This window comes from Zalophus californianus, chromosome 14, assembly GCF_009762305.2.
Source record: "Zalophus californianus isolate mZalCal1 chromosome 14, mZalCal1.pri.v2, whole genome shotgun sequence".
In the NCBI taxonomy this organism is placed as follows: domain Eukaryota; kingdom Metazoa; phylum Chordata; class Mammalia; order Carnivora; family Otariidae; genus Zalophus; species Zalophus californianus.
In genome coordinates, this window is record NC_045608.1 from 5,346,939 (window position 1) to 5,359,644 (window position 12,706).

At 56.0% G+C, this 12,706-nt stretch overlaps 1 protein-coding gene across 3 annotated transcripts in view; it reads left to right on the forward strand.

Moving 5' to 3' along the window:
- The first annotated feature begins 2,649 nt into the window (after positions 1-2,649).
- SCARB1 (scavenger receptor class B member 1) overlaps positions 2,650-12,706 on the forward strand; it is a 72,236-nt gene continuing 62,179 nt past the window's right edge. Inside the window, exon 1 of one of the 3 annotated variants that reach the window (XM_027575263.1) lies at positions 2,650-2,940. In XM_027575263.1, the coding sequence (XP_027431064.1) occupies positions 2,815-2,940 (126 nt within the window). In that variant the 5' untranslated portion in view covers positions 2,650-2,814. The remainder of the gene's footprint in view (positions 2,941-12,706) is intronic. The other 2 variants (XM_027575265.2, XM_027575264.2) reach the window with 2 other exon arrangements.

A 12,706-nucleotide genomic window follows, 5' to 3' on the forward strand; every position in this document is an offset into this window, starting at 1 on the left:
CCCCCCATCGGAAGTGACTCCCCTCAGTGAGATCAGGGCTGGTCACGTGTCTCAGACAGCCTTTCATCTCTGCCTGTGTCTCTTGTCGGATGACAGCCCCAGCCTGATGCGAGGGCCCTCTTGCCACGTCCTTGAGGCTCTCTTGGGTAAGCACCACGCACATTCGGACCTTGAAGAGTTCGTAATAAATAAAAGTTACATTGGGTGAGAGGGTCAAGGCGAATGAGCCTCTTTGAGGGAGGACGGGTGTCAAGGAAGGGGGGGTGGGCATCAGGCCAGGGCAGACCCCAGGTTTTAGTTCATTGGTTAGTGCCCAAGAACTGCAAAGTCAATGGGAATAAGAGAATCCCATCGCTGATGGCTGTCGAAGACCTTGAAGAATTCAATGAACTGTGTTAATTCCTCCATGAATGACTTGATTGATTCATGCCTCGGTGAGCTAATTGATCACTTCAGGTCTTTAGTGCATATGGAACAGGTGTGAGGCATTATCCCAGGTGTTGGGGATACATCCGTTAGCAAAACCAGACCGGCTTCTTGGTCAGGAGCTGGGGGAGACAAAAGTAAAGAAACCAATAAGACAGTTTCAGATAAGATGGGGGCGATTCGGTACAGTGACTGGTGGGTTGGGGTTCCCATTTTGGATACGGAACAGTGAAGGCCTCTCCGAGGAGTGGACTTAGAGCTGGAGTCTGGAGCAGAAGTGAGTCCTGGAAGGATCTGGGGGAAGAGTGTTCTAAGCACAAGGTACAGCAAATGCAAAGGCCCTGTGGCAGGAGAAAGCTGGGGCTGTTCAAGGAATAGAAAGAAAGCCTGGGAGGCTGGGAATACAGTGAGCAAGGGGAGAGGCAGGCTGGGAGATGGGGCAGAAAGGTGGGTAAGAGCCAGGTTGAGCAGGCCTTGGGACAACACAGGACTCAGCTGTGCTCCCACGTTGTGGGAACCGATCTGAGTAAGCCCTACCACAGTTTCCCAACGCAGTTAATCCTCACGACAGCTCTTGGAGAGAGGCTCTTATTGTCCTCACCTGACAAGTGAGAAAACGGAGGCCAAGAGCGGGCCAAGCGGCTTGTCCCAGGACTCTGCCGCGGGAAACCCAGAGCACAGTTTCCCCGGACTTGTTCCCCTCTGATGCCACAGCCCTGCCCTGGCACCCCAATCTAGGTCAGGGGTTGGGCCTCTCCTGCATGCACCCCGGGCAAGGTCAGGTCTCCTGAGCGGAATAGTGCCAGGCAAGGCTCTCTGGCCAGTATGTGGTGGGTGCTCAATAAATCCGGACTCAGGCCAGGCCCTGCTGCTTTCTTCCAGGGCTGAATGAGAGTTTCCAAAGGCCTCTTTCTAAGCCTTAGCCAGGTGTTGAGGACATCGTGTCCCACTCCGTGTAAACCCCAACCAGTCCCTTGTCTTCTCAGTAGTCCGGTCTAGAGAATGAGGGGCTTGGCCTACATCGGGGCTGCAGAACTCCATGTCAGGTGCTGGGTGGGGGGGTCTACAGGGGAACACATGCCCACCTGTTGTATCTTCTGGGAGCACTTGTTACCTGCAATTATCCATCGCTCATTTGCTCACTTGCTCATCATCTGTCTCGCTCTTCATTAGAAAGCAGACACTGAGGTCTGTTCACCTCACCTTCCTGTGCCTACTTCCTTACCCATAAAATGGAGCCATTCTGCGCAAGGGCCCAGCATCTAAAAGGCTCTGCATCTGTTCATTCTGAAGTGCTTATTGTGAGCAAGCATTACCTGCCAGGCAGTGTTCTAGCTGCCCGGGGACAGGGCAGGGGCCCAGAGAGACGAAGCGTCTGCCCGCAGCATTCCAGCTGGGGGGTGGGGGGTGGTCAGAATGCAAAAGACAAATGACTGGGTAACCTACCAGGTGGTGCTCAGCGATAAGGGTGAGGGGTGGACGGGGTGAGGGGTGGACGGGGAGAGTTGGCCCTGTTTTGTTTTACACAAGGTGGCGGGGGAAGGCCTTTCTGATAAGGTGGCGGAGCAGTCATGAAGGAAGAAGCCAGGCAGATATCTGGGGGAGCAGAATGCCAGGGGGGGCGCGTGTATCAGGCACTGAGGCGGGAGTCTGCAAGGCCGGTTCCGGGGAGAGCCAGGCTAGAACAGAACGTGTGTGTGGTTGGAGACTTGGGGGATGGCAACGAGGCCCCCGGGCTGGGGATGGGGGCTCTGGTGTTTCTGATGAGTTGGGAAACTCCTACAGAGCGTGACCATGACGCTGGTCCTGACAGAGGAAGTGGGAGAGGAGGAGGGGCGGGGAGGAGGAGGGTCAGGGCGGCTGCGGGAGAGGGGGAGACGGAAGAGGAGAGGGAGCAGGTGATGGGAGGAGGAGTAGGGAAGGGGAGAAGCGAGGAGCAGGGGGGTAAGAGGAGGCAGAGGGGGCGCCCCACCGCGCTCGGCGCACGAGGATGCCCGCGCCGCCTCCCGCGGAAACGGAAGCGAGGGCGTGGGGCCCAAGACTACCCCCGTGGGGCGTGTCCTCCGGACCGTCCGATCCGCGCCCCGCCCCCGCCCCGCCCCAAACCCCGCCCCCGCCGCGCGCAGCCCCCACCCCCCGCCCCCGCCCGGCCGCTCCCGCCCGAATCCTGGTGCCCAGGGCGTCCCGGGGGCGGTCCGGGCCGGCGATGGCGCATAAAACCGCCGGCCACCTGCCCGGCCGCTCCTCCGTGCGCCGCGGTCCGGGCCCCGCCGTGCCGCTGAGGCCCGCGTCCCCAGAGTCGCCGCCTGTGTCGCCTGTGTCCCGGTCCCCGTCCCCCCGCAGGCGCGGAGCCGCGCGAGCGCCGGGCGGGAGCCAGGGCGCGCAGACATGGGCAGCCGCGCCAGAGCGCGCCGGGCGGCCGCCGTGCTGGGCTTCACTGGGCTGCTGTGCGCGGTGCTGGGAGCCGTCATGATCGTGGTGGTGCCCACGCTCATCAAGCAGCAGGTCCTCAAGGTGGGTGAGGGGCGCCGGCCGGGGCCCGCGCGCGGCTGGTGCTGGAGGGCGCCGGGCGCCGAGGAGGGCGCGCAGCCAGAGGGCGGGCCAGCCGGAGCCGGGATCGGCGCCCTGGGTCAGGGTCCCGGAGCACCCGGAGTCCAGAGCGCATCGCGAGGGGCAGCTGGCCGCCTCCGCAGTACCCTCCCCGACCCAGGCCGAGGTTGGGGGCGAAGGGGGCATCTAAGGGCTTCCCTGGAGCGGCAGGCCCAGGGTTGGGGAGGCCTGAATGAGAGACCTCACCGTCAGGAGTCTGGCGCCGAGGGTGAGCACGTTATGGTGCTACTCTCGCGCCTCTTGACTACAGCAGCCTGAGGCCGTATCTACTAAAATTAGGGCTGCACTTTGCCTGTTTCCTGTGAGCCCAGGACGACAGGAACCTTCCATTCATGTGCTTCTGTGAGACTCACATGGGTGCCCGAGCCTCGGTAGTAGGGTGCTCAGCAGAGCACTCTGCTGTCGAGAATCTCCCCGTAGAAGGCCCTTCGCTGAGGCCCAGGGCTCCGTCCTCCCCCCAACATTGCCTTCCTGATGCAGATTGGAAATGATAAGCCGCTTTCTCCTTAGATTCACGCAGAGGCAGGCACAAGCCCAAGGCTGCCCAAGCAGAGGGCTTTCCTCCAGTCGTAACCTTACGCATGATTGCCCTTTCACCGTGGAGACGAATTAGCTGGCCTCAGACCATCAGACTCTGCCCTGGGTGTCTGGACAGCCTGTTTAAATGAGCTGGAGTTAAGGAAGGTCGGAGACACTGCAGAGGGTCACACCCTTTCAGAGCTTGGAAGCCAGAGACGCACCAGCAGTGTGGGGAGGGGAAACTGAGGCTTGCCTTGCCCAGACACTGAACAAGCACTGATAAAGATGGGGATAATGTCACTTGCCCGTTGACTTCTCTTTTCCCCTTAGCCTGCTTCTTTAGGTGGGTTTCTTAAGAATGGGACTTGTCCACGTTTCATGTCTGTGCCCTGGCCCGGTACAGGATGCCTGGGAATGAATGAATCACTGGAGGAATGAAGGCTACAATCTGCTTACACCTCTCGCTGCCCCTTCTTGGGACCTGGCTGTCTTTAAACATGGTGCAACGGCTGGCTTTTCTCAAGGTCTCTGGGAGTTATATTGGCCACACTCTTTTTGTTTGTTTGTTTTCAAATCTTGTCCCAGTAAGTCCTGTAGTCTGATTCCAAGGAGGTTCTGGCTGATGGTGACCCTGAGCGCTGAATTCCTCTTGGTGGTTTTTTTTTTTTGGCCTCTGGGGATGGCAGGAAAAACTTGTGTGGGGTCACCTCAGAGCCTTCGAACTGCTTTGTTCTCTCCCACGGTGGCCGAGGGGTCACACTTTTCAGAATAGCTGTGAGAGCTTTATCTCAGTGAGAGCCCACGATGTTGTGGTTTCTGTGAGGTGTGCCTCCTGCAGACACTGTCATCCACGTGGTATAAACATGGGGCGCCATCATGACCCTGTGCAAAGAGCCTCTTGCTTTGGAGGTGTGAGGGTGGGTGGGGTTTATAGTTGAAGAATCTCAGCCCCATCATTCTTGGACCAACTTCAGGGTGGTTTCTTTTTTTTTTTTTTTTAAGATTTTATTTATTTATTAGAGAGAGAGAGAGAGAGAGAGAGCATGAGCAGGGCTAAGGAAGGAGAAGCAGACTCTCCCGCTGAGCAGGGAGCCCGATGCGGGGCTCGATCCCAGGACCTACGGATCATGACCTGAGCCGAAGGCAGACGCTTAACTGACTGAGCCACCCAGGTGCCCCCAGGGTGATTTCTTTCTGGGGATGTTGGTCAGTTCCGTGCATATCGGTTCATGCGTGGGCACCTCTTAATTCCCCACTCTGACTCCGGGCTTCCAGAGCGGAGAGTGCCGTCACCCTCAGTTGTCCTGGAGCTAGAATTTCCAGGCTTCGAGTTGAGCAAGAGCCACCTAGCATCCCCTGTGAATCTCCCAAAGATGATTGGTTTGGGTCCTAGTGGCGTGAAGGCAGGAAGGCAAGCCCGGCCCACGACAGCCGCTTCTTGGGCAGCCCAGGCTGAGCCCCGGCCAAGTCCCTTCCCGTGGAAGAAGGATGTCTGTGTTCAGGGGACCAAGTGGGTGGGACGCCAAGAGGGGGAGGGCCTGCCTGCCGGTGTTTTCTTTGGCTGCACGTGTCCATGTGCAACTTGAATGGGAAGCCTTGTGCTTTGCTTTCTATTTTTTTATGCTTTTTGGTTAACTAAAGAGTCTGCCTATAAAAGACATGAATTCTTGCTTGCAAAAAAAAAAAAAAATTCAAACGGAGGGAAAAAAGTTCCCTCCATTTTATTCCCTTCCTCAGATAATAGCACCATTGTTGGCATGTATGTATCTTTCTAGAGCTTTATCGGTGCATACATCGTGAGCACGTGTTTATACACATTACTACACATTTTTTGCATATACTGAACTATACTACGTATAAATATTCTGCAGTTTGCTTTTCAATTCACAGATAGCTCTTGAAAATGTTTCCATGTCACAACAAATAAAGAGATGATTATTTTTTTTTCACCGCTGCCTGGTATTCCTTTAAATGTCTACCCCCTTAATTATTTCCCGGTTTCTCTACTGACTGGTAATTTTCTCTGTCTCAAGCCACCGAACTGTGAGTGCCCTGGTACATACATACCCCTCCGCGTACATGTTTGTTTGTTTTTTTTTTTTTTTAAGATTTTATTTTTTTTGACAGAGAGAGACACAGCGAGAGCGGGAACACAAGCAGGGGGAGCGGGAGAGGGAGAAGCAGGCTTCCCGCTGAGCAGGGAGCCCGACGCGGGGCTCGATCCCAGGACCCTGGGACCATGACCTGAGCTGAAGGCGGACGCTTAACGACTGAGCCACCCAGGCGCCCCTCTCCGCGTACATGTTATGAATACTCGCACAGGGTAGATTTCCAGACTAGAAATATCTAGACCACAAAGCATGTTTAGTTTGAATTTTGACAGTTACCGCCAAATTGCCTTTCTGAAAATCTCTAGCACTTATACCTCTGCCAAGAGTATGAAAGTGCCACTTCCCCCACTTGTCTGCATCATTGGAGATTATGTTTTCTTATGAGCATTTTGTTGTTGTTGTTAATCTGATGGGTTTGATTTACATTTCTCAGGCTGCTGAGGGGGTTGAGTAGGGATGTGATGCATTTTGAAACCTGTGTCAGCTTCCGGAGCCCAGGGCTGCAGAGCTGGCTCTGCCCTTTGCTAGGTGGGGACCTCACGCCACTCACTTCACCTCTGAGGCAGGCTTTCTTTCTGCAGCTCTGAGACGGGTCAGATGTAGTTTGCCTGCCGGCAAGATTATAAAGTACAAAGGCGATTACATGTGTGTGCAAATACTTTGGACATGCCTCGTTTCTTGTGTGACTCTGACCACAGCCTTGAGAAATAGGTTGAGGTGGTGCTTTTGTTCCCTCCTACAAGTAAGGAAACTGAGGCATAGCAAAGGTCCGCAGCTTGCTGGGGGGAGGTTACACAGCTTGAGGCAGTGGTGGGTCAGAGCCACAATCCTGAGTCGGGGTCTACGCGGCAGTAGGGGCGTAGGAAATAAAGTGGGAGCCCTTCATCCAATGGATTTCTAGGCAAAGGTTAGAAAGAAGGGACTCAATGTGTATGTTTTAGCACAGATAGTTGGCAAAATATAGAAGTCATTGGAAAAAAGCTCAGGTCACAAAACAATAACCTGTATTTTCAATGGGCGACTATTCGTGCGCGTAAAATCAGAAAAGTGCCGGGAAGGCTACACGGAGTGACGAGCGCTCACTCTCGGGGGGGGGAGGGCGGGGATCGGGCTGTGGCCGAGGGGAACATACTTTACCTGTAATGCTGCTGCTTTTTTTGGTATGTACGTACGTACGTATGTATTTATTTACTTATTTGCGAGAGAGACAGAGCACAAGCAGGGGGAGCCGCCGAGGGAGAGGGAGAAGCAGGCTCCAGGACTCGATCGTTCTCCCCCAGGACCCAGGGATCGGGACCTGAGCCGAAGGCAGACGCTTCACCGACGGAGCCACCCAGGCGCCCCTACTTTTTTTTTTTTTTAAGCAAAGAGAATATTCATGCGTTATGTGTTTCATTAAAAATTAGTAACGAATCGGTAGCTTTCCCCAGAGAATGGCCCGTTGCCCTAGACGCACCAGCCGTGGGAGGTGCACAGTGGAGGAACCCTGTGGACTGACTGAGGTTGCTGGGAGAGGCCCAGGGAAAGAAGTGAGACTCGTTCCCTCTACTTTCCCCTAGTGGGTGGGAGTGGACAAGAGGCTGCAGCCGGAATGCGCTAAGGAGTGCGATCGTGACTTACCGTGGGCCAGGCGGTGTCAGAGCATCTTTGTGAATGCCACCTTGTTTAGTCCTGGGAGAATTCTGTGACACTTCTCATTATCGTCATCAACCATTAGGGAAACAGAAGCTTTGGAGAGTAATTTGCCCCAGGTAACCTTCCTGGGGTGTGTGTGTGTGTGTGTGTGTGTGTGTGTGTGAGAGAGAGAGCGAGCGAGAGAGAGAGAGAGAGAGAGAGAGAGAATATCCTGGAAGAGAATGCCAGGAGAATGGGGACTCTTGTATCTAACTGTCTAGAACCGAGCCTGGCACGCATGGCCCTCTATGTTTGAATGGATAAGGAATGCTCGGTCCAGGTCCCTGGCGGTACATTTCCAAGTTACCAGGTGTTTCTGGTCCAACAGGGAAGGCCCGGCGGTAGGAGGGGCCCCTGGCTGCAGCCTGGCCACAGGGAAGGGGCTCGTCTGCTGGGCCACCATGGGTTGATGGGCCTCTAAGCCTCCTCCGCACCCAGGAGGAGGGCTGAGTCCCTTCTGCTGTCTCTAAGTTGGTTTTCTGGTTGGAATCAGCCTCAGTTGCTTTATCCACTAATTTTCTCAGCTGCTGAAGTCTTCCCTAACTTGTGTTTCCATCTCAATAAATGACACCTCGATTTGCTCCCCCAAGTGTAGCGGTGAAGATCTTGGGTCATCCTTGATATGGTCTATCAGCAAGTCCTATCGGCTTTATCTTCAAAGCACATCCAGATTTCAGCCCCTTCTCAACATCATGATGGCCTTCTCCATCTACTGCTTGGACTGGTGCAGTAGTCTCATCTCTGGTCTCCATAGACAGCCAGAGGGATCCTGATAAAACACTCATCAGATCTTGTGCCCCCTCAGCTGACAACCCTTCGAGATTCCCTGTGTTACTGTTGAGTGAATATCGAGGTCCTTTCAGTGGCCTGAAGGCCCCCACAATCTGGCCCTCCTTCCCTTTCTTACATCACCATCTCTTGGCCTCCCTGCTTACCTGCCACACTATCTCCTGATGTCCTTGAGCCTGCCTAGCCTGGTCCTACCACAGAGTCTCTGGCTTGCATTCCCCTCTGTCTGGAAGGCTCACCCCCAGATATCTGTGTAGCTTGCCCGTCATGTCCCTAAAAGTAGTCTCTGTCAGGTTATATGTTTATTTGTGCGGCCTCTTTCTCCCTCCTGAGCCTGGATGTCTGCTGGGGCAGGGGCTGCATTGTCCCTCTCACTACAGTGTCCCCAAGGTCCAGAACGGCTCTTGCATTCGTGGTCGGATGTCGGAACAGACAGGTGGTCAGGGTTTTGAGGTCGGGCTGTTTCCTTACCCTCTCTCCCCCAACAAGACCCGGACTCAGACTCTGTTTTGCTCCCTCTCCCCCACCCCCCGCCCTCTCCCCCTCCCTCCCCCGCCCTCTCCCCCTCCGCCGTGCCCCCCCTCCCTTCAAGACCCCCCCAGAGAGCCTCAGGAATGTCCTGCCCTACCCCTGGGTGGCTTTGTGCCCTCTGGCAAATCTCCTTGGGCCCATCAGTTAAAAGGTGGGGGTTGATGACAGATAAACGTTAATGAGCACTTCTTATTGGCCAGACACCATTCTAAGTGTCTTACATGTATTAAGTCATATCGTTTAGCATCCAAATAGCTCCTGTTGCCTCTCTTTTACCCAGGGACCCAAAGCGCAGTGCCTTGAAGTCACTCGCCTCAGGTCACACGGCTGCCAAGGCAGGACCAGGATTTCCATCCAGGGAGCCTGCCGCCCTGCCCTCCCTGCTCTCTGGGTTTCTGAGTGGCTCGGGTTAATATTTGGCAGCAGGGCAGGCCCTTCCTGTATTCTCTGTTTGGGTTGACCTCCCCTTCTGCTTTCCCTGCATGACCAGCGGGCAGCGGGCTCCACAGGGCTTTCTCCTCATAATCACCTCCCCCAAACTGCTAGTCCAGAGCGCCTCCTGGATACGTCCCTTCCAGGGCCACCTGGCCGACCCGGGGGGTGTTCTAGAATCATAGATGCCGAGGGAAGCGGCTAAGGGCGGCCTCTCTCCAGCCTGTAGTCTCAGCAGCCTCCGGGGTGGGCCCTTGCCTCTTCCGCAGGGTCAGCTTGGCCAGCCCTGCTCCCGAAGTTCTGGGGAGCCCCGGGGTCACAGCCTGACCTCTCCTGAGCCCCAGACAGTGGTGGGGGGGGTGTCTCCTGCAGGCCTCCTGCATCTGGCCGCGTGGGGCAAGGCTGTGGAACTGATCAGCGCTGGCGGGTGGGAGGCGCTCGGTCCTGGGGGGGGGGTTGGGATCGCAGGTGCGCGCCCGCTCTGTGTTGTTTTGCTTCCTCTTTCCCGCAGGAGAACCTCCTAGTCCCCCCTGCACCCGGGAGGCCGCTTCATCTCACTCCATGGTGACAGCTGGAAACCACGGGCTATTTTTAGTGTCCCTGAGTCGCGTTTAGTTTTGTTTTCCTCTCTGGTTTCATGAGGGTGCGTGTGTGCACATGCGAATGTTGATGCGTGCACGCGTGTGCCGATTACGCACACGCCACTGGCAACACACGAACTCATGTTGGCATGTGCACATGCATGCGTGCGGCTGCGTGCCGGAGCACATGCACGCGTGTGTCGATGTGTGTTAACGGGGAGCACGGGGCCCTGTGTTGGCATACACATGGACATGTGTTGGCATGTGTGCACGTGGGTTGATCTGCACCCACATGTGGCATGGTACATGTGGTCCTCACGTGTTGGCACACATGCGTATATCTGGGGGCTCACACGCACAAGTGCTGATGTGTGCACACATGTTGGCACACACAGGCACACATGGTGTGCATGGTCACATATGTGGGCATGCGTGTGCACCCATGCTAGTGCATGCCTCTGCGTGTCGGGGTGCGTTAGTACGTGACATGCTCCATCACCATCTGGCCTTTGCTGGCCTGGCACCAGGGGTGTATTCCATGTGCCCGGCTCTTCCCGTTCCGCGAAGCGTGCCCGGTCCCTTCCTGGAATGACTAATGCTTGCCGTGCCTCTGCTCAGTGATTCAACATGATTAGCTAGAACTCGATTAAGCTCAATTACCTGGAATCACCTTGTGCCGGCCTTCCTCTAGCAGCAAATGATACGAAGTAAGTCACGCACTGGTGTCAAACACTCGGGGAAGTTTCCCGTGGACATGGCCTGGCCGCAGTGGAGACCCGGCACAGGCCCATGTGCTCCTTTGTCATCTGCGGGTCATGCTGGTTGCTGGCGCCCAGAAGGGTGATCCTGTGTCCTTGGTCGGCAGCAGAGAGGTTCCTGGCTCATCAGCCACCCCACACCCCCCAGGGCTGGTTTCCGCCATGACGTGATGCAGGCAGACTCCTGGTTCGCGAGCTGAGAGCCAGAGGACTTGGTGGAGGAGCGTTGGGCCCCTGCCCTTCTCCATGAAGAAAGATCTAGTAACTTCGACCCCATAAACACATTTACTATGCAGAGAACTCGATTGTGAGCCTCGGCCAAAAATAAGAAAACAAAAGGAGACATTCTTTTATGTACCTCATTTCCCTCCCCCTTGTCAAAGGTGACCTTGGCCTCCACTGGCCCTCGGAGTGACTGGCAGGAGCAGAAATGCAAAGAGAAGCAAAACAGCACAAAACAGTCTATTCTTGGCTTTGGAGCTTCATAGTGCTCAGCAGCTGCGATCGCAGGGCGTCCGGGGTGATTCTGATCCTGATTTGAAGCTGCTTGGTCTGCCCAGAACGTCCCAGAACCCAAGCCCGAGGCCCTGGCTGTCGGTTTCTTGCCTCCTTCTCCCTCCCCCCACCGCACCGAGTCTTCCTGTTCACCGACAGCCTCATGCTGGGGATGGGGAAGGAACAGGAGTGGCCTGACCCTTGTTTGCTTCCTGGCATTTTGGGTGAAGTTCCTTCCACCTTTTCTGGAAGCTCCTAGAAGGACTCTTGAGACATTTTAAATGTCTGTTCTCTTGGTTTTCCTCCTACCTCCCTGGCTGGCTGCTCTTTGTCTCCTGTGTTGGTGCCCCCTTATCTCCCTGACCCCTTGCCTATTGGCGAGTCCCGGGGCTCAGGCCTTGGACATCCTTTCTGGGTCACGCATTCCCTGGGTGGGCTCAGCCAGCCTCCAGCAGTAAGTGGCGTCTTTGTCCTGGCTACTCCCAAATTGATATCCCAGGCCCAGACCTTTCTCCTGAATTCCAGCTTCCGGTGTCCAGGGGCCAGCTCCGTATCTCAGTTTGGGTAGTGGAAGGCTGCTTGCACGACCCTGGCCCGTGCCCGCCTCCTCTCGCCACCCCCGGACCCCATTCCCTCTGGCCGTATTCCTGTCTCTTGCGTCCAGCTGCCCAGGCAGAAAGGCCTGGACCCGGCCTTGGTTCTCGTCTCTCTTTCTCACTTCCCACACTGGACCATCAGGATGTTTCTGGCTCCCTCTTCACAGTATATCCAGAATCCTACCGCTTCCGGCCACACCTGTGGCTACCACCCGGGTCCACGGGGCCGTCGGCTCTCACCCGGCTTCCCGAGGGCCTCCCTGCGTCCACCTTGGCTCCCTGGCTGGGTTTTCTCCACGCAGCAGCCAAAGGGGCGACCTGTGACATTTGCGGTCAGATCACCATCCTCCTCTGTTCAAAAGCCCCGCGGTGGGCCTGCCCCAGCCCCTCCTCAGAGTCAAAGCTGCATCCTGTGTTGGCTCTGGAGGCTTGCACCATCTGCCCCTCACCCCTTTCTGCCCTCCCCTTCACCTTGACCTTGCACACCAGCCTTCTGGCCGTTCCTGAGACATGCCGGCACCCTCCAGCTTAGCTCTTCCCTCTGCCTGCAACTCTTCCCCTGGTGTGCGTGACATGCTCTCCCCCCTTCTTTAGGGCTTGGTTCAGATCTCAGGTGCTCTTGGAGGCCTGCCCTGACCTCCCTTGTTTGAATTTGCCAGCCCCCTCCCCATCCCCCCTGGGCTCCGACCCCTCCTTACCCTGCTGTTTCTTCGGTAGCCCTGTCTCCCTGTGAGATACTATGTAATACACCTGTGCACTGTGTTTATTGTTTGTCGTCTCTTTCTCCCCGTGAGGATGTGGGGCCCATGAGGGCAGGGACCTTGGTTTTGTTTGTTGCTGTGTCCCAAGCACCTGGAATGATGCCTAGCACATAATCGTGGGTTCTCAAATATTTATTGAACGGATGTTTAGAAGACAAGGGTGGCTTCATGGGGAGGTTTGTGACTAGTGATGTGTTGTGGTCCTGCGCGGGGACGAGGGGCTGGCTTCCCTCCCCTGCATGGGTCCCCACTGCGGACCTCCTTCCAGCTTCCTCACCGTCCTGTGTGCTCCTGTGCCCTCTTGCTTGCCACCCTTCTGGCACTTCTCTCTGCCGCAGCCGGAATGCTCTTTAGAAAATGCAAGTTGGATCGTTTCACTACCCTGATGAAAAGCTTCTTGCATGAGGTAGGAAGCCTGCCTGC